This window comes from Dermacentor albipictus, chromosome 7 (assembly GCF_038994185.2).
Source record: "Dermacentor albipictus isolate Rhodes 1998 colony chromosome 7, USDA_Dalb.pri_finalv2, whole genome shotgun sequence".
Taxonomy (NCBI): domain Eukaryota; kingdom Metazoa; phylum Arthropoda; class Arachnida; order Ixodida; family Ixodidae; genus Dermacentor; species Dermacentor albipictus.
Window position 1 is genome coordinate 13,116,174 of NC_091827.1, and position 22,068 is coordinate 13,138,241.

At 47.9% G+C, this 22,068-nt stretch overlaps 1 protein-coding gene across 2 annotated transcripts in view; it reads right to left on the reverse strand.

Annotated features, from left to right (window-relative positions):
- The window catches only part of numb (NUMB endocytic adaptor protein), a 100,002-nt gene that overhangs the window by 49,006 nt on the left and 28,928 nt on the right, over window positions 1–22,068 (reverse strand). The window contains exon 1 of one of the 2 annotated variants that reach the window (XM_070521625.1): window positions 9,545–10,247. The exons of the other annotated variant lie outside the window; for it this stretch is intronic. Within the exon in view, the coding sequence (XP_070377726.1) occupies window positions 9,545–9,608 (64 nt within the window). The 5' untranslated portion in view covers window positions 9,609–10,247. Of the gene's footprint in view, window positions 1–9,544; window positions 10,248–22,068 lie in introns of those variants that run through there. 2 annotated transcript variants of the gene reach the window in all.

Genomic DNA, 22,068 nt, shown 5'->3' on the forward strand with positions numbered 1-22,068 from the left:
CATAACAAGCGTCTCTTGTAAAATAATGGAACATATTTTACACTCACGTATTGCTAACTTTCTAACATCCGCCAATCCTTTTTTTTTTTTTTCACCCACGTCAGCATCGTTTCCGCAGAAAATTATTCCTGTGACACCCAACCTGCTCTTTTCTTGCACGACTTGCATTTAAACCTAGATCGCAACATCCCGATCGACACATTATTTTTAGGTTTCGAAAAAGCGTTCGATAAGGTACCTCGTGGTCGTCTTTTAATAAAATTATCCCGTCTTAACATTCATCCGTGCGCTCTAAGCTGGATTCGAAGATGTTTTTTTAACTAACCGCCTGTACGCCAGCTCACACTCTTCATCCTTAACACCCGTGCTTTCAGGCGCACATTAATGACCTGCCTTGTAATATTTCTACTCATATCCGACTCTTTGCAGACGATTGTTTGGTTTACCGATCAATTATTAACCCTATCGACAATTTCGCATTACAATGTCACCTATCGCGCATACAAAACTGGTGTAATGGCTCATGTCATTAAATGATTCTAAAACAGTGTCGCCCGTCGCCGTGATTACAATGTGCCTAATTATAGCATCAATAACACGCAGATTGTAACAAATGATTCATTCAGATATCTTGGTGCGTATATCTCGCGTGACTCAACTTGAACCTGTCACGTTACCCACATAACACATTCTGCGAATCGTACTCTAGGTTATCTACGCCGTAACCTTTCCCTCGCTTCTCCCTCAATTAAACAACTTGCTTTCAAAACTTTTGTGCTGTCCAAGCTGGAGTAGGCCAATGCCATTTTTTGACCCGCACCACAATAACCCTATAACTAACGCCCTCGAGTCGGTTCAGGACCGCGCGACACGATTTATTCTGTGTAATTATTCGGACCCCCCCCCCCATTCCCCCACCCCCAATTCAAGCATCTCAGCACTAAAAAAAAAAAAATTATGGGGTTTTTACGTGCCAAAACCACTTTCTGATTATGAGGCACGCCGTAGTGGAGGGCTCCGGAAATTTCGACCATCTGGGGTTCTTTAACGTGCACCTAAATCTATGCACACGGGTGTCTCAGCACTAAAAGCCCAAATAAGCTTACCCGTTATAGTTTATTGCCGTAGAATATAGCACCTCTTGACCTTTTTCATAACTTTTTCCCATCCTTTGTCTTTTGATAACCCGTACATAAAAAGAGCCCACCGAATTGCTCGTACCAGTCCCTGAATTGTGGGGTTTTACGTGCCAAAACCACTTTCTGATTATGAGGCACGCCATAGTGGAGGACTCCGGAAATTTTGACCACCTGGGGTTCTTTAACGTGCACCTAAATCTAAGTACACGGGTGTTTTCCCATTTCGCCCCCATCGAAATGCGGCCGCCGTAGCCGGGATTCGATTCCGCGACCTCGTGCTCAGCAGCCTAACACCATAGCCACTGAGCAACCACGGCGGGTTGCTGTAACACAGTATGCCCCCCATAAGCCCGTACCACGCAACCACGGCGGGACATACTGTAACACAGTATGTCCCCCCATAAGCCCGTACCGTGACTTTTCAGCAGTAATTTTTTTTCTGCGCACAGTACGAGACTGGAATGGCCCGGCCACCGAAGTTGCCACTATCATCGACCCACTTGCATTCAAGCGGCTCATCGAAAAAACCCCATTATGACTTGTATTATCTTTGTTTGCCATTAACCGCCCACTCCCTCATGTATATCTCAACAAGAGACCTTTAAGGAAACAAGTAAACAAATAAACAAAGAGATCTGACTCCTCCGGAGCAACTGCATGCGCATGTGGATATGTACGCCAGGTGCACGTAGGCGGCAGGTGACACTAAGCTCGTATCCTTAGCAATTGTAGTTCGCTTCTTGTCGCCGCTTACAGAAACAATGCTGTACTGCTGTAAACAATTTACGTGCTGTAAAGCTTCTGCTCGGCGCCTGTGCTCCTCACGCAGAGGAGACCCACACACCATCTTCGTATTAGCGCCTGTATCTCTATAGGTTCACTTGAGCTACAGACAAGATACAGAACCCGGTAGTAGCTTCATGGATCATATTTATGAATGTTTATCAGAATGCTGAACTTGCTTTCACCGTTGTGCATCCCTCTATGTCGTCATCATCATCCCTCATCACACCTTTATGTCCCCCCCCCCCCCCCCCGTCTTTGTGCAGAGTATAGCAAGGAAGAGCGCGTTAGTTCAGGCCGACCTCTCTGCCTTCTTTCAAACAAATTTTCTCACCGTCCAAAGAAAAAATTCGTAAAAAAACCTTGTACATAGATTTCAGCATCGTGTGCGCTGAATAAGAAGGTACTGCACGTAAACACTAAGTGCACGTCAATCCTTTTCACCGGCCAATATGATGCGCAAGGGCGACTCAAAAATAACATGCACCCTCTCGCGAAAACTGAAGGCATACTAATCAGCGACAGTCCCTTGATGCAAGTGATCAATCACGTGTCAATAGCAAGTAGGCTTGAGTCGATTCTTTAACGGATTTTGCAGAGTATAAGATGAATTGCAAGTACAAATGCCGTGCCGTGGTCATTGTCCCTATTTTTTCGCCATTGTACTGCCATTATACAGCTCGACATAACAGATAAGACTGTCGACTGGTGAAACAAAACCACCAACATACAGAGCTATAGGGACTTGTCGGCAAACTAGGGATTTCTCGGAGATTATTCTAGGAATAACTCGGCCCAGGAGGTCGGTGGCATCACTGACTCTCAGATTAGCTCACCGCTTGAGTGAAACGAGCGTGTGCGCGCTCGCAATTATAGGTTTGTCAACCCGAGTGCGGCGCCGTTCCAAATTAGCGAGCGTTGCCCAATAGTTCTCGGCGAGGAACCCCCTCCAGCGAGCCATCGCTGGGGCCATTGTTCCTTCGTGGCTCGTCCCTAGAACACTTGCGTTACAGACAGCGAACGCGCACAAGATAGATAGATAGATAGATAGATAGATAGATAGATAGATAGATAGATAGATAGATAGATAGATAGATAGATAGAGAAAGAGAGAGGGGGGGAGGGAGGGAAGGAGGGAGGGAGGCGCTAGCTTCGCGCTGTGAAACTCAGGGTGCGGAACCGAAACTTGAATGACTGATTGACTGACTGGGCTTGATATGTCCAGAAACAAGGCAGGTGGCACATGCGATGATGATGATGCTTCTTTTTTTTTTTTTTTTGCAGCACACATCTCTCATTCTGTAGCGCTGATTTGCAGCGGCATGATTTTGTCCTCAGGTAGCCAGCTTAGGCCTTTAATAACAACGCATTCCCCCCTTGCGTTATCACATATATTTCTGACTCCCGATTGTTTTCTTGCCGTTTCTGTAAATGTCCGGGGTTCTCTTCGTTTCTATCTTTGCATCCAAATTACCGTCTCTATTTCCCTCACTTTTCTTTTTCTGCTGACTTCTGGTTGTCATGTACGCTTTCGATCACCCTGTACTTGGTTGGCAGCTTTCTTGACCTCTTCCTCCATTCCGTGTCCACGTTTTTCAGGTAGACATTTGTGCACTTCAGCCGGCCTTTTCTTTTCGTCCATGTTCATCAGCCTTTCTTCAAAAACTAATCTTGCTGCGCGCTTCTTTTGACTTCAAAAGAAGCCCAACCCATGTCACCCCAAACTGCCTCATTTGTGGCTTTACCGTGGGCCCCAAAAGCCAGTCGTCCAGCTACTCTCTGGTTAATTGCACTCACAACATGCACTCACAATATTTCTTATTTATAGCACATAACTGCATTCGCGAACATTAACGCTAGCTGGCCCCATATTTCTCTTTTCCAGATTCCTCGCACCACCTATACTTAATTGTATCGTACAGCCCCAAAGTGCTCTATATGTTTCAGTCATACTGGTGGACTAGTTGGTAAACCATGAGGGAATATGGCGCGCACTTCGAGACAATTAACGGCGTAACAACAGCGCTCGCGTTTGTTTGCGGTGTTACGTCATCGTATCGGAAGTGAGCTGTCCTATTACATCATGCTCTATGTTTCATTATCGCTGCATTCCACTCCCCTTCCCATTTTTAAATGATCGTCGTGGAGGCTCGGGTAGGTCTTTCCTTCGTTTATCTATATACCCGGGTACACGCGAGGCGCCGTTAGCAGAGCCACCTCGTGCTCATCAGTAGAACTCGTGGAGGCGGGCAAAACACCAGCGCGAAGTTGAAATGCAGAGCAAAGATGGCGCGACAGGAGTGTCCCACCATCATTTATACAATCCAAATAACAGTTTTAATTCAGCAGCAGAATAAGACGGCCGCTAAACCACCTATATAGGCGAAGTGTCGAACCAGAACTCTTTTTCGGTCTGGCGAAGGTTACGATTCGAACATTCGTTTGGTTGGGGCTCACCAACGGAATCGACATCGTATACACTCCACTAACAGGGGTTCGATACGCTTCGTAACGCCTCAGCGAAAACTGGAAAACAATCCATTGCCTCGCCGTAACATACTTAACGTTTCGGGTGGTTTGTTGCACCGGTTTAAGGGCACTTACACTGCTTGGTCCTTGTTTGCGGTCAGCTCTAAAGTGGCGGCATACATGTCGTTTCGGGTTCAATTCCAACAGAGCAAAAAATGAGTGGTTCATCTTCCCGTTGCAGTTGGGCAATTCCCGCTGCTGTTACTCCTTCCCCCTCTCCCTTTTTGACAGGTCAGGGCCCCGCAAAGCCCGGCTGTCGTCGCTTCTGTGGTATACATATGTGTAGCCATAATTTTGCATTATAACATACCGCGTGTTTCAGCGAACACTTAAATTTTTTTTTTTAAGTTTGCGTGTAGTAGATAGCATAATTCAAGTTCATGGGCTGGTCTACTCGAATAGGCGGGCATTACTTTTACGAAAAATTGAAATGCATAATCGACTAACTAATGAAAATTTACTAATTACGTTTTAACTAATTACTTTAGGGCCCATATTGCAAGTTACAAATTCTAGCCATGGAGTTCGCAAGGCTGATCCACTTGGAACGAATTCTCAGGAGGACACCAGTTTCGAGATATTAATTCCCGAACGTCGCGGGAATTTCTTCCAGCTACTTTTGTGCTTCAATACATAAAACGTCGTTCTGTTACGAAATTAATTGGAACGCCGATGCATTTCTTCGCAAAGTTCGGGAATGAATATCTCAAAACTGGTGTCATCATGAGAATTTGTTTCAAGTGGATCGCCTTGCGAACTCAACCACTAGAATATATAAATTGCAATATGGGCCATAAGTTAAGTAGTTAAACATGTAATTAGTAAATCTTAGTTAATTAGTAGTTTAGGCATTTGAATTCTTTTGTGCTAGTAGTGTCCGCCGCTTCGAGTATAGACCATCTCATGAGCTAGAATTGCGCTACCTTCTACACGCAAACGTTTCAAAAAATTCAAAGTGTTCGTTGAAACACCCTTACGTACTGCAAACAGAAAGCAATTTGAGAAAGTGCGCTTTCGTGCGACGTTGTGACCTCACTTTACGTACAGTTGTGTCAACAGCTAGGACGACGCGTGGTCACTCCAGTGTCAACCTAGTGTGCCTTTCGATTCCCTGTAAGTCGCCATATCCGAGAACTAGACAAACGAGTGCTCCTAAGCTGGCAACTCCGTGATAAAACCTGTAGCGCGGAGAATAAAGCAAACGTAACGCGTTTTTTTTTTAATGATCTAAGTGGTAATTGTAGCCAAAGTGAAAGGATCACATTTCACCCAAAGAAATTATAATAATGGCTTTAATTGTAGTCGACAGGTAAAAAAAAAGAAAGCGTACTGGTGGAAAATTGAGCATAATCTCAAATATATACGTACACCATTGGCTATAGCGTCGAACCTAAACTTGTTTGGAGCAATAAGAATTCGGCGCGCCACGCAAAAACACGCGCTATATAGTTACAGTGAGCTGTAGCCGTTCACTACAGGGCTGACCCGAAGCGGTTACACAATGCGTGGCCTGTGCGAGTATGGATCGAGACACCGCAAGTGTGTGTCCCTCTCTCCGGCGAGCCAACTATGGCGCGTGCAGTGGCGCCCACGCGAAACAACGAGCGGATGCGACACCGCAGCGGAATGCCGGAGTTTATCGACGCAGTGCAAGCACCCGAGGAAGGAGAAGGGGCCCGTGCAGCTGACAGCAGCGGACGCGAAGCTCCGAGCCGCCCCCTGGTTCTCCGCAGAGATAACCCGCCCGTACGGCAACACGGAGAGGGACCGAACGGGACAGCGAAGGGGAATGGTACGGAGATTAATCGTCAGGGAACGCCAACAATTCGCGCGCCTCCAGTGCTATGCACATCTCTCTCTCTCTCTCACACATTCTCTCTCTCTCTCTCCATGAGCTGGGCACATGAGGTGCGTTTCTTAATAACTGAACCGATAAATAACCTACCTGGTCGACTACGCGAGATAAGATACTTCAGTGTCCACGGAGATTTCGGGTGCCGAAAACGTGCGACCGTAAAGTTTTCCGGGATCACGGACACACTGCTGGCACATCGCGGAGAAAAGGGTCTAAAGCTAGACCCTATATGGCGGCTCTAGCTTGGCACAAATGCCACCAGATGGAAATCTGGCGCAGCGCGCTTGCAAGCGAAGGACGCACTGAGACGGGAAGGAGGGAAACAAAGAATGAAACACTTTCTCATCGCTTGATATTAGGAATACCGATATGTACAACAATTTGAATGATAACACCTATATAGAGCATACGATCACATAACACGTACGATCACATGTAAGGGTATATACACGCTTTTATACGAGGGTGTTTCAGCGACGGCTGTCTTCAGCGCTTAAAAATGATTTCAAACAATTTCTGTTATCAGTAATTCGTAGCAGTGAAAGACACATCACTAGGTCCGTGATCACGGGCTCTTTATACCCAAGTAGTTCTCCAACTTATCCAACTGCTTATCTTCAGGGTATACCATAGCCGGTCTGAGAACTGGCTAACCTCCTCGTCTTTCCATCTTTTTTTCCTTCTGCTCCTCCTCCAACAACTTATCCAACTAGTCTAGCGTGAATTTTGCAAATGCGGAATTAAAGTCAGTTGGTGCTCAACACTTGTCGACTCGAGTTATTATATATAGGACGCACGAGAATTCCAGAATACCACGAGTTTCGAAGCGAACGCTCTCTCAAACTTGCAGCAAGATTTACTGGTGTCGCAAGTAGTAGTGTTTTTTTTTCATAAGGCCTCCGTTATGCACACTGCTACATAGATCCCTCCGAAGTAATCTTTATCAATAAAATCGCACAACCTCAGCATGCCGCTGTACTGAACGGAGTCGACCGCGGTCGAGTTTCACACGATGCTGTTGGCAACGTATAAGCACCGCTTACTCACACTTTCCCATTAAAATATATGCCGCCGGCTTAAGGCTCAATCACACAGACTCAGCGAAATCACCCAGCCGTACTCCCTCGGACTCAAACTCGGCAGAACTCAGAACCCGCATAGCCCGGACACAGACGCGTGCCGCGAAAATCATACTCTGCCAGGCTCACTCAGGCACACGACTTCAACAATTCATATTCACTCGGGCTCATGGAATCGTGGGCCCTTCCTTCTTTCCTTCCTTTTGTTGTCGTTGTATTTTTTATTCGAGAAGGGCATAAAATAAATGCATTCCGCCCAGTTTGATGCAGCTTACTGCATCAACGAATTCGCGCATTTGTTGTCCGCGATGAGAAGGCGCAAACCATTGCCCTGAAGAATACAGAGTCTGATTTTCGCTCGGGAACGCGCGCGCACTCATCGTCACACGAAGATCGATCACGCAATAAAGAAAGTCGTATGGACTCAGAAACAAATGAAATTACGTGTGATGTAGACTCGAGCACGCAGACTGACGCCTCCCACCACCGCCCACCCAATCCAACCAACTCCAACTCACTTTGACCCGCTCCGACTCGAGGACAACTTCTTGGTCTTGGTACTCGTGCCCACTGACTCACACTTACGCAGAATCACCCCGACTCACGAAGGCCACTTTAAGCCATCCGCGACTACAATCAAATAAAATCAAAATTTGGAGGCATGGAAAAAAAAAAAGACATTATGGTTACTCGACTATACACGACTGCAAAAGGCGGTCCATAGAGACCATGGCGCCAGCAAAAAAACTACAGCAGTGAAACGTGGAAATGTATCGACGAATTACATAGGTACAGAACGTACGTGGGCCGTATACCACTCGATTTCAACCTGCATGCATCCACATAGGCTGCGAAGACTAATAAATTTTCGTGGTGGCATATCTGTGGTCCCTGTAGACTTTTTTGCTCGTCACTGCATTAGCACTCGGCTGTTCGCCGCACCTCCGTATATCAGTGCACGTGGAAAGGCAGGAGCTTACACAATGGACACGGGCGGCTAAACGAAACAAGAGGAGCGCACAATCTGTGGAATTCGCGAGGATAAAAAATCGGTAGTAGCGTCACGGGAGGGCCATACGGGAGGAGGATGATAAGTCAACTCTCGCAGGTTGTCGCAGGATCACCGGCTGTAATCTCCTGGGATGCAGTCGCTGAAACGTCAGCGATGTTAGAGGTTGGATTGCGCAACATTTTCACGAGACACACAAAAGAGAAACACACAGGAGAGAAACACACACACCACAAAGCGCTCTGTAATGCGTGTTTCTCTTCTGTGTGTCTCGTCAGAATGTTGCGCAATCCAATCTCTAATATGCTATACCAACACGCCCAGCCTTCAACCTTAGCAAGTTTCGTCAGCGATGCTTCTCTCGCATAATGTGTGCAAACCGCGTCGCAAAGTCTGGCGGTTTGACAAAAGTAGCAAAAACCAAGGTGACCAGACAACCAGCCGTAAACAATCACTGCTTCAATTCCTTTTTTTTTTGTTCCCCTGGGGCCAGGCTCTAGCGTGGCGCAGTCGATTGGTGGCAACATGCCCAAACAACATGCGTTTCAAGCGACGATTAGCACCGCATGACAAGAACCAGGAGCACGCCTGGTTCTACATAAACATTTTCTACTGAGGAATCATCTCGAGATTGATCAGTGGGGTTAAATTGAAGCACGTTTCTACAGCCAACACTCAATCACTATTGACCGTTATATAGCCCTAGCTTCCAAAAGAACTGTTTCTTTATTTCAGCTGGCTAATGCTACACAAGGCGCCTCTGCACGTTGACCACCTCACGCTGAAGGCGGGACAACATCACAAAAAAACGAAGACAAAGTACGGCTTTACCTTCATCTGACACACACATACCACGGTGTAAGAATTCCTACACCGTGCACATACACACACACGCGAGAAAGAAAAAAAAAGAAAGAGAAAGAAAAAGCCGCAGCACGTACACGAAATGGCGCAAAGGAAGGTGAAAGACGAGGCGCCGACCAGCAGCCAATGGGAAGACCGGTCTACGAGCAACTGACGCGAATGACAGCCGGTTACACCGGTTGCTAGTGGGCGCTTCGCCTCCTCTGCGCTGCGTCCATAGAATAAAGAACCAACTTTATGTGTCTGTGTGCTACATTTGCGTGCTAAGGAAAACCACACGGCTTACCCACGCCGGCTACGCCGATGGCAGCGCCACCAACGTCACCCAGAGCTGACAGCACGGCCGTCATGGTGTCACGTCGGTGTTGGTGTTCTACACAAACGTCGACGGAATACTAAACCGGTGTTAGGCCGTCACGTCGAGCTCTCGAAACGGTCGCGGACGTTCCGAAAGGCACACCTCTTCACAGACCGTAACACCCGCACGAAGCGAACATTTCGCAATCACAAGAAAAGCAGATGAGAAGGTTACGAGGTCTTCTTTTTCTCGAGTTCTATCATACTTCCTGCGCATGCGAAGCCAGCAGCACGCGACACCACGAAATGCAACTAAAAGGCAAATTTAAAACAACGCAGCTAGTCGTTACCGCCGACTAATTCAGCCCACTTTAACGCACGACGAAGCGCCGTCTTCTCATGCTTCTTTCCCCGAGCTCTTGGGAGTTCACCAGGAAAGCTATCTGGGCAGGAAGACGACGCCCTTGAGCCAAGTCGTGTCGGAGCAGACGACGCGTCGCCGACACCTTCACCGCACAACCACCGCCGCCGGGGGCACACTTTCCGCACCGCCAACTTCCTCCAGCACCGAGCGCCAAGCGGTGCTCTTCCGGCTTCTTCCCGCACCGAAACCTAACGCGCACTTCGTCCCAGAAGCCCCCCCGACCACGGCACCCCACAAACGTCCTCGGCGCTCCCCCTCGAAAAAATGACTGCCGAACCCGGACGGGAGCGCAGGGCGTGTGCTTCGACCAGCCGCGATCGACTGCGCGGGTGACGTCAATGCTGACGTCACACCGGCGTCGAGGCGACGTCACGAGGCCCGCCACTGCGGCCCGTCTGTCACCGCACGTGGCGCAGAAGAGAAAACAAACGGGGATACGAAGAAAACGTTTCGCGGCAGAGCGGGTCGCCCAGGGCCACGGGAGCAACCCGCGCCCAAACGAAACGCAAGAACACAGCACCGCGGCTCCTGCTGCAACGCCACGCACGTGGGTGCCAAAAATAAAGCGCTGCTCCCTCCGCCAATCACAGCCCTGTCGTTAGCGTTCCGCGGCTGTGCTGCGCTTCGGGGCTTCCTCGGCGGCTCGTTGTCGCAGCTTAGCAAACCCTGGCCCGCACACGATGCAAAAAAACGCCGGTTTTCGTGACGCAAGCGGGCCTTTGAGCGCGATTCGTTCACAGACGTCTCCGGGCCGTGGGTCGGCGTAGTCACTCACGAGTACAGTGACTCACACTCGTCCCTCCATACTCATTTCACAGACGTGGAAAAGAATGTGGGCGAGTGACAAATGGTGTGACCTGACGTGCGGGTGAACGTGAACGAGAGCCGATGAGTTTGAGTGGTCGTATAAAGAGTGAGTGAGTGCCAGTCAACGTGAGTATCAGCGAAATTAGGGCACTAAAGTTTCGATTGGCTGGGCTGCGGTAAGCGTCAGAAGCAGACAGGCGCCCCCAACCAATCAGCATTTCAGCAGCGGGCAAAATGGGCATGTCCACCAGGCGCACAACTACAGAATAGCCCCTTTGGCGAGTGAGCATTTGTGGGTACCGGCTAGAGCGCATGAGTGTGGGGGTGTGATTACCAGCGTGAGTGAGTGCAGACGAATTTTGAGTTACCATACACTCGACCCTCGTCGTAATAAAACGGGATACAACGAAATAATGGATAATATAACGAAGTAAATGAAATTCCCCTTCAAATACCCATAGAGATTCATGTACGTAAAACATAGCTTTAACGAAGTGAAATTCTTCTGCTAATGAACAAACTAGATTCCTCTCCGAAACAAAATTTAAAAAAAATGTCGCAGTTTCGCCCGAAAGACGAAGCATCGATTGCGATAGCAAATTAGTAGACAGCTATACGAAGTAAGCATAGTAGTTTTATCGGTCGTGTGAACTCGGAAACATTCGCTCACCAACTGAATTAACAAGCACGGTGTCAGCGCGCACAAGCAAACATGAACACGTCACAATCGATGAGCGCAGACACTCGAAACGCTGGTGTGAACAAGCGGGGCAGCAGCAGCGAGCGAAATGACCTTCGCGCGGTCTATCGCTTCAACCAGAGCAGCGAGAACAAAGTGTGGGCTTTCAAGAAACGGCGCACGCGACCGTGCAAGTGTGCACTTGGTGGCGGAGTCGAAGCTCCCACATTTTCCTACCTCGCTTCCTGCACACGAGATTGAACCGCGATCGTCAGTTTCCCTTGCGCGAAATGCACAGTTGGATGGACGGATGGATGGATGGATGTTATGAGCGTCCCCTTTGGAACGGGGCGGTGGCTTGCGCCACCAAGCTCTTGCTACTATGCTGCCTAATATTCTACCTAGGTTAACCAATGAAAAAAAAAAAAAAACACTATGAACTACCACGTCCAAATTTTCTGATCCCCTATTGCGAACTGTGCTTTTGTACGTCTCCGTCCTTTGTCGTTTCCCTACTTTTATTCCACCAATCCTCCAATCGCCTCTTACTGATGTCTATTGCGGACCTGTTTGCTTTACCACTGCTCCCGCTGAACCCAAGGGCTTCAAGGAGGCCAGTGGTGCCTAAATCGACCGCTGGATAGACGTCTTCACATTCTAATAAAATATGCTCCGTCGTTTCCCTAGCTTTACCGCAGCAAGCACATGCTTCTTCTTCCTTCTTATATCTCGCTTTATAGGTGCGTATTCAAGGCATCCAGATATCACTTCAAAAAGCAACGAGCTTCCCTTTGAGTTATACATTGCTTTTTTTCGGATTACTCTTTTTCCTCTTAAGTAGTTACTCATGGTAGGTTTCTTTTCCATTGCCGCCACCCGTGAAATTATTTCAGCCTCTGTGCATTTCGCTTGACGTTCTTTGCTGTGTTGCTAACCCTACAGGCCGCATACTTACTGGTAAGCTTCTTAGTCCTTTTCCTCCACTGTGAATCAATGTTATTCCTGTACAAATACCTGAACACTCTCCCAGCCCATTCACGTTCTTCCATATTCCTCGGTCGTTCTTCGTAATAAATTTTACTCGGAGATTCCCTCACTTCAAAACTTGTCCAGCTAGTATCACCCTGCACAGCTTCAGTTGCACGTCTTCCCGTGAGCGCCCAATGCGAGGTGTCCCACGGACCTCTGGTTGCCATCGAGTCCTGATTGTACCCCTGACTTCAAGCAAACAACCGCATTTCCAGAAGTAAGTACTGGAACCAGGCACGTACCCAGGATTTTTTTTCGGGGGGGGCCCACCACCTCCACCACCACCATCATCATCATCATTATCATCATCATCATGTTTTATGTCCATTGCAGGACGAAGGCCTCTCCCTGCGATCTCCATTTACCCCTGTCCTGCGCCAACCGATTCCCACTAGCGCCCGCGAATTCCCTAATTTCATCGCTCTACTTAATGTTTTGTCGTCCTCGATTGCGTTTTCCTTCTCTTGGTATCCATTCTGTAACCCTAATGGTCCAACGGTTATCTAGCCGGCGCATTACATGACCTGCCCAGCTACATTTTGTCCTCTTGATGTCAATTAGGATATCATCTATACCCGTTCGCTCTCTGATCCAAACCGCTCTCTTTCTCTCTCTTAACGTTATGCCTAGCAATCTTCGTTTGATCGCTCTTTGCGCGGTCCTTAACTCATTCTCAAGTCTCTGCCCCATATGTCAGCACTGGCAAAATGCACTGATTGCACACCTTACGTTTCAATAATAATGGTAAGCTTCCAGTCAGGAGCTGGCAATGTCTGCCGTATGCGATGCAACCTATTTTTATTCTTCTTTGAATTTTCTTTTCATGATCAGGGTTCCCTGTGATTAATTGACCTAGGTAAACGTACTCCTTCACAGTCTCTAGTGGCCGACTGGCGATCCTGATCTCTTGTTCCTTTGCCCGGCTATTTATCATTATCGTCATCTTCTGCATATTAATATTCAACCCCACTCTTACACTCTCTCTGTTAAGGTCTCCAATCATTTGTTGTAACTCGTCTGCATTGTTGTTGAATAGAACAATGTCATCGGCAAACTGAAGGTTGCTGAGATATTTGCCGTCGATCTTTACTCCTAAGCCTTCTCAGTTTAATAGCTTGACTTCTTCTAAGTACGCAGTGAATAGCTTTGGAGAAATTGTGTCTCCCTGTCTGACCCATTTCCCTATAGGTATCTCATCCCTGCTTTTCTTGTGTAGAATTAAGGTAGTTGTAGAGCCTCTGTATATATTCTTACGCGAAGGACGAGCCAGTAAGCCGGGAAACTATTTACAGATTATAGTTACAACAACGGTTGCAGCGCTGACCGGTTAGATTCACAGCGCGAGCCCAGTTCGTTCTTCCTCCTCTATTCTGGAGTGATGGCGAACACACGCACCTCGTTCAAACAAACAAATACCACACGCATGTAGCAATATTTTTCAAGCTTTTTACGTAAGCGTTCTGTAGTCCTTGATTACGTAGTACTTCTAGACTGCTGGTATCTCTACTGAATCAAATGCATTTTCGTAATCTATCTCCGTAATACTCTGCAGATTTCGCGATAACGTGATTGATGACATGGATGTGATCCATTGTGAGGTATCTCTTCCTGAAGCCAGCCTGTTCCCTTGGTTGACAAAATCCAGTGTTGCCCTTATTCTATTGGAGATTATTTTGGTAAATATCTTATATAATCCTGGGAGCAAGCTAATGGTCCTATTATTTTTCAATTCTTTAGCGTCTCCTTTTTTGTGGATTAGTATATAGTCTGCATTCTTCCAGTTTTCTGGGACTCTTGCAGTCTATATACACTTCGTATAAGGAGCCGCCAGTTTTCTAAGCATTATGTCTCCTCCATCTTTGATTAAATGGACTGTCATTCCACCATCTCCTCCCGCTCTTCATCGTTTCATGTCTTGCAGCGCCCTTCTGACCTCATCGCTAGTTATAGGAGAGTTTCTGTATCCTGTTCATTACTGTTTCTAAGTGAGGTATCATGACTCCTCTGGGTACTGTATACAGGTCAGCTTAGAATTTTTTTGCTGCTTTTACTGCATCTTCGAGATTGCTTATGATATTATCCTTCTTATCTTTTAGTGCATACATCATGGTTTGTCCTATGCCAGGTTTCTTCTTTACTGATTTCAGGCTGCGTTCATTTTTTTTACGGCTTCTTCAGTCTTTCACATGTTATAGTTTCGAATATCAGTTATTTTCGCCTTGTGGATCAGTTTTGACAGTTTCGCGAATTGCGTAACGCTGTGCGGCCGCCAGTCCCATACAACCGCGTAGAGCGCAGGACTCTGCGATTCTAGACGTACTGCGCTCACCGAGAAAGGTTAGAAAAACACCCACATAAGCACAGCAGAGAAGTGGCTACGTGAGGCGGTTCGACCGATAACTGTTGAAGAGTCATTCAAAGCAAGTAATTATTCTCCACTTCCGGCGGCGTTTTCCCTACTTCCTTTTTAAATGAAAAGATGTTGATCCATAAATATTCTCATAAACAACGGTTAACATTTTTATTATTCCCTTTTGCTTGCACTTTGGTTGTTGCGTTGGCTCTCTCCCTTAGTAGATCGCTTAATTTCTCAACTGCTTGCGATTTTTGTTTCCGGTTTCCAATTTTGCACGAAAAGTGCTATACAATTAAGGAAAAACAGACGAGGTAGCTGGCCACAGTCATCTTGCTTATGGGCCTAAGGGTTATTGCAGGGTTTCATGATGGACGCTCTTTCACATCATTTTATTTCCCACCTTATATAACCCATATCATGTGTATATGGTTCCGGGCATCTGCCAGCGTCGCGGCGAGCCGTAACTCAAGGAAATAATGAAGCAAAGGGAAAAGTTAAACGCAATTGGTGTTTTCTCCGGCCGCAACTCGTTCCATGAGAGTACAGACCAGCTAAGTAACAGCCGCATCCCTCTCCTGGTCCCAGGATCAGCCTAAACAAAGAAGGTTGAACTAACAAAAGCAACAGCTATGCGCATGACGGTTGAATAGATGGTGACAACTGAGCGCATCTCGACTTAATCGCGCGGGTGCGAAATCTATGAGTAAACTGTCCTTCACATTACAAGAAATGCCGATAACTACCGCCATTTAAAAGGAGTGAAAAAGGCAGCATAATGCTGACCGATGAACAGCTGCCAAGTCTCAACATTCATCTGGCGGCGCTTTAGGAATGTGTGAGGAGTGTTGGCGTGGGTGGGGAGAGGGGGGGGGTATGCCACTTGATTTCGGGGGGGGCCCGGGCCCCCCCGGGCCCCCCCCTGGGTACGTGCCTGACTGGAACCATTACACCGTTCCACATACCCCGGAGCTATACACGTACCGATTGTATTCCCATGGCGCTCTGCGTTTCATTATAGCTGCATTTCTTTTTCCCTTCGTTTCCATATATCTGTTGCCTTCGTGTTTCCATATATGTTTTGCCTTCGTGGGTCGTATAACAGTTGCCGCAGGAGCACAGCGCCGCCGCCCCTCCCCCCTTCTCATCCCCCTCACGGCCTTAAGCGCGACGGAAGTTTGTGCGCTTGCTCTCCGCTTTCTTCCTTCAGGCACGCCAGATTGAGCCTTGATCGTGCGCTCCCCTCGCGTGCTTTCACTCACACATACAGCATAAAAGACGCGCGGCAACGGTGTTATTGCCGGTGGACTTTACACGGAACATCACGGCCACTGCAAAAATGCGCCTGGAGTGTCCGTATAATTGCCGTAGCAATACCCAACCGTTGAACATCGCTTTCTGCGGGGTTCGGCACTCGTTCGCGGCGGCAGTTCAAAACTCCCGCGTCACCGCGTCGCATACGCCGTCAAGCAACACTGCTGTCTCAGCGCGGCGCGTAGCGGCGCAGCCGCGCACTAGCGTCCCTCCAGGAACACTACAAGCAGCGGCTCGCTTCCCCACGCTCTTGCCCGTGCTTGGAGACTTCACGCAGGCGACGAGAATGGTGGCGCCATCTGCCGGGGATAAACAAATTGCGCGAAACACGGAAATAAATGAAAACAAAGAGAACGCCGAAGCGCAGCCGGCGTCCGCCCCTCCATACGCGTTTTGCTGGCGCGGGGATGGAGGGGCGAAGGGTTTACACGAGACGTTCATCTGAGGGATCGCCAGCTGTTTGTCCTACCGAGACTTCACGCATAGCGTTAATATAGTAACGGAGGGTTTAGTCCTAGCGAGACTTCACGCGTGCTTCACGCATTTAGCAACTCTATGGCTTCACGCTATGAAAGTGGTGGCGCCATCTCTCGGGGATAAACAAATCACGCGGAAGCCAGCGCATCTCGTAACTGCTCGGCGCGCGAAAGTTGAAGCGGAGGGAAATTTTAAGCGCAGAAAGTTCCATGCATTTCCCTCCCCTCGACACCAACTCGGTCTAACTCTCATGGACCACCGGTTATCTGCCATACGAATTACGCGGCCTGCCTAAATCCATTTATACAATACCGGTCACGCCCGTCTGCTCTCTCATTGCTGTCTTCCTGTCATTTTTCGTTCCATCGCTCGTCGCGCAGTCCCAAACTTCTTCCCAGGCGTCTTTGCTAAGCTTAAAGTATCGGCTCCATATGTTAGCCCCGTTACAATGCAATGATTAGGCATGATACACTACCTCTTGAATGCTGCTCAAAGCTACCGCCAAGGTCACAATTCGAACCAAAGCGGAAAATCCGAGCACGTCTCTGCCGCTGCGAACAGCTCATTCGCTTGAGGAGCCGCTTTCGCAAACGCGTAAGACATGCGCAGCCTGCCGCATTTGACACGAGTTGCACTCTCGCGCGTTTCTCAGCTGCGAGTGGATGCGAGTGGGAACGCACGGGAACGCTCACGAGTGGGTGCCGTGACAGTGGGCGCTATGATTAGACAAATTCCCAGAGGGTGCAGAATAACTTCGACCCAAACGTTCGTTCCCCGCCTAATGCCTACACAGCAAACCACAGAGTTTCCTACGACAAAAAATTCAGTGCCGATTAAGCCGCAAATGCGAGAGAAATGCGTTAGCGCCACGTTGCACCACTTTCGAGGTTCCGGACCCGTGATTTAAACTGCGTTCACCACATTGCAAAGTTCTGCCTGGGAGCTCAATCGACACACGCCCTGCCTCTTCGAGGAACGAAGTGCAACTGAAGGCGGTCTTCTGAGTTGCTCCATATACACATAAACACGTACATGTGCACGTTCTTCTATGCTCTCCCACCCACTCTCTATTTTTACCACGTGACCGACTTCCCACACTTAACACAGATGTACTTTTTTTTTCTCCCACTTTGACACTTCTAATGCTAACGCATTAAAAATTAGTAGACGTAACTGTGGTGCGGGTGGCGTCTACGGGCTGTTGCAGGTATGAAAGTTCAGCAAGGAGTGCTATATCATAACTATTGCCGAATTTCGTCACACTGTCGAGTTAGCCATCTTGTCAGCTCCGATTGGCCCATAAGGCTGCTACGGCTTCTATGATTGGTTCGAAATGTCACCATTACAAAATTTGTCAATACGGCAGTATTTGACGATGTGCACGATGGCAAAAAAGGATGGATTTATGAAGCGTATCGTTTTCAACAAAATAATGCGTTCTAAATGAAACAATTCGAACGATTATTACGCTTGCGCACTCAGCCTTACTGCTTTGCTGTTCTCAGAAAGATATGAGTGCTAAGAAAATTAGAAATATGAAGCGCAATAAATAGCGTCAAAAGAACGTTCAAAGCCTCCAGCACGAATAAAAAAAACTAACCGCTTCCTCCGTGACAAACGATCGACCGACAGCTTGAACTGGTGGACTGGGCGAAGAAGGCCATGCAGGCCCCGGGCCTTACTTGAGCCCAATCCCTCAGCCACGTACCCCTTTGCCCTTCCCCCTTTCAATAAAGTTTATCGCCACCACCACCACAAACGATCATTCCCATGGTAGCTGAGAGACAACCGCGCCAAAGTTCCCTCTAGCAACTATGTGGCAAACCATAGCCTCCGAGATTGGCCACCTTGGCGGTTAGCGCCATCTCGGAGGCGATGGGCGAACGAAGGTTCCGTGCCTAGTAATAGTAGAGACGCCAGTCACGAGGCGGCGCCACTAGCCGAAGAAGCGCGAGAGACGCGGCCCGGCGGGGCAAAGCCGGTCCCGGCCAACTCGAGCCGGCGGAGCGGTCAGCACCGTCAAGGACGACCACCTGGCGGCCCGTCGAGAACCGGGACGAACAACGGCGGGAGGGGAAAACAAAAAAAGCTCAAACGAAAAATACACGCGCAATCCGGTCGTCGTCGTCGTCATCGCTCCCACTCTCCTCCGATCGGGCAACGCCACGCACCAGAGAGGCGAAGGACCAGCGGGACGCGTTTGCGGCATTGACCAGTTGCGGCGCTGTAGCCGGATGAAACGCATTCGTCAATCGACAGCCGCGAAACGAAAGTCCAGCTCTAGTGAGAGCGCTTAACGCGATGCTTCGCACGCAGCATAGTGCGACAATATTTACTAGCGAGGATGCACTGCATTAACCAGAGTATGAACTAATTAAAACTCCCAGGAGTGCACAATGAGAAAACAGATAGTTATTATGAGAGAAAAGCTGAGAGGTCGGCCTGAACTAGTATGTTATAGCGGAGTTCTTTGATTAAAAAAAAAGAAGGTATCAAAAGACTCTGGTTATAGTCTGCTGCTCAGAAAGCAGTAGCTACGGTAATGGATTGCGAATGGTTCTGACCAGCGAGGCGAAATAGTGACCGCATACAGTACATTTTTTTTCAGCTGCACCAAAATTTAAGAAATCTCCTGTGGCAGACAGCACAATTCTACTAACCCTTGGAACTAAACTACTCGATGACGCGGGCACTACTATTACAAGAAATCGAAATGCTTAATCAAATAAATCGAATAGTTCGGCTAACTTTGAAATTAATTTACTTCACATATAGCAAGTTACGAATTGTAGACAGTGAGTCCGCAAGGCGGACCCACATGGAACACAATGTCAAGATTACACCGGTTTCGAGATATTGTTTCCCAAAGTATGCAACAAACTACACTGGCGTGTCAGTTAGCGTCGTGCTTCAATGCATACGACACCGTTTTCCTTTAAAAAAAATAAATGAAAACAAGAAAAATAAGTGGAATAGCAATGAATTTTTTTTTACCGCAAATTTGACAGCCCGTATGCCGAAACCAGTGCCATCCCTCAGAATTCGTTTCAAGTCGATATATCTTTCAAACTCGCTAGCTACAATTCCTACACCGCAAAGTAAATTAGTGAAATCTGAATTGGCGACATTTTCTTTATCAGTTAATTACGCATTTGATGGCTCGTGGAAGGAATATCCGCCTCATCGAGTAATTTAAGTTAGGTTCTGCTACCTGCCCCATGTGATATATAAAAAAAGGAATGACATATGGTCATGTTGTGTTATAAATTAATGCACTAGATTACGAAAAAGAAACACAGGGAAATCGCACGCTGAGAAGACCGATAAACATACTGTGCAACGTGAGAAATAATATTGATATGTCTAAGAATTTAGAAGACAGAAAAAGGTTGAATCGTCGCGACGGCACATCACAGTCGCCGTAGGCGTCGACGTCTCTATAACGAAATTATTTTTGAACAGTTCTAACAGCGTCCACGCAACAATGGTTGTTAGTGTACTGTCAAATGCTCATATGTTGCGGCCTGAAACTGACGGCACGGTGCAAAAAAGCGCTCACAGCGAGATCAAAACATTGTGCGCGAACATGCATGCAGACGCGCAGTCGGTCGCTGCGAACCCGTGCGATCGCTGCATTGAGGCTTCATTCTGTTATGCCCCGTTTGTTTATACAGACAGCCCACTATAAGAACATATTTCACATAGTTTACTCTCGGCGTTTGCCTACCTTTCCCGCAAGAAGCCGGTAGACTCCATCGCGGTGATCACGCGCAGTGGTGTTCCCTGTACGTATAGGGTAAAGAGATAGGGTCTGTAAACGATTCTGTGCTTTCAGTTTGCCCAAGATTACTATATCGGCGGTCAAAAACTTCCCTCGCTTTGAGAGTACTTGCATATATGTCCAGGAGGGCTGTCACGTGGTGTTTTTATTGAGCGCCGTAAGCGAAACCTACGGGGAGCGCGCCGCGTGATCCCTCATACTACGCAAGAGAGGCGCTTCCGATAGGTGGCGACTCCGTAGCTCCTCGCCCCCGTGTATGTGAAAAGGCGGCACGGAGGAGCGGATCCAAAAAGCCGCTCCACGAAAACGCGCAAGGAGCGCTCTGACGGAGTGGGCGTGGCTGTGGTTACGCGTCGGGCATCGGGACGCTCGCCGTCTCCGGCGGCGACAAAAGCGCGGAAGCGCGAACCGGAAGAGAGCACGACCTTATCTCGGCCCAAGGTGCCGCGAGCCACCGAGAGGAGGAGGAGTGCCAAGGCAGCGGGCGATTTCAACAGCTGGGCCCACGAAGGACTCGTACACAACGCGCACCTCTGTTTGTTCGTTTTCTTTTTGGTTAGGAAGGATTAACCAATTTTCTTTCCGGCCGGCATTGACTATACGGACGTTTCTTTTTTATTAATATTACGCATATATCTGCTGACGTGTACACGTAACGTACTGTGGCGACTTCTGCAGCGTTTCATTATGGAACATTTTGTAGACTCGTTCACGGAGAAAAAGAGGGAAACGGGATGGGAAAGGCAGGGAGGTTAACCGGAAGAGATTCTGACATGCTGCCCTGCACTGAGGGGGGAGGGGTAAGGGGAAGTAAAAAAAAACTGAAATAGGGGAGAGATAAAGCAAATGCAAAGAAAGGGTTTATCGCAGCAAGGATACTTCTCCCGAAAATATGGTTAGCTGATGGCAGAATTTTCTTAACATATTGTATTAGGCAAGTAATTGCGAGGACCAAATAGAAAGTTGAGGCATTTCGGATCACTGAAATATACATTTCCTACGCGTTTACCGAAAGATATGACGAATCGTTAGTTTTTTTTCATTTTCCGGCTACCACTGCATATGACAATTTTAAAACGGATTTCACGGATTAGTCCTAGCATTTACGTACAGTCAGATACTACGATCGTTGCGGAAGCGTAATGAGATGCTAATTAATTACCCGGCCAATTAGGACACGGAATTAGTCCTGAGACACGCATATCTTTCTTGAGGAAGCTAAATCTGGGGCGCGTATACACTCGGACATTCTCCTATAATAACCTCATATGCAGATAGATGGCTACAGGATTTACAAAGATGGAGGACGGGGAACAGCCCTCGAGAAGTAAATTTCGCAACCGAGTGAGCATCATATGAGTCTACAATGACGGCGAGAAGGAAAATAAAAAAGTAATAAAGCGTTTTTTTTTTTCGCGATGGCGCTGGCTTCATTTTCTTATACGCATTTCTTGCCGACCGCATGACTTGCACGGTGTCATTAGGGAGTTTTAGAATAGGGGCCACAATATTTTGGGGCCCCAAACAGCTTTGCGGGTGTTAGCGTTGGGGCACGCAGGAGTGAAGAGTTTTAGAATAGGGCTTTGCGTTTACGGATAGCGTCTTGCGCTGACAGCGCCACTACGGCGTCAAAGAAAAACGATTAAAAA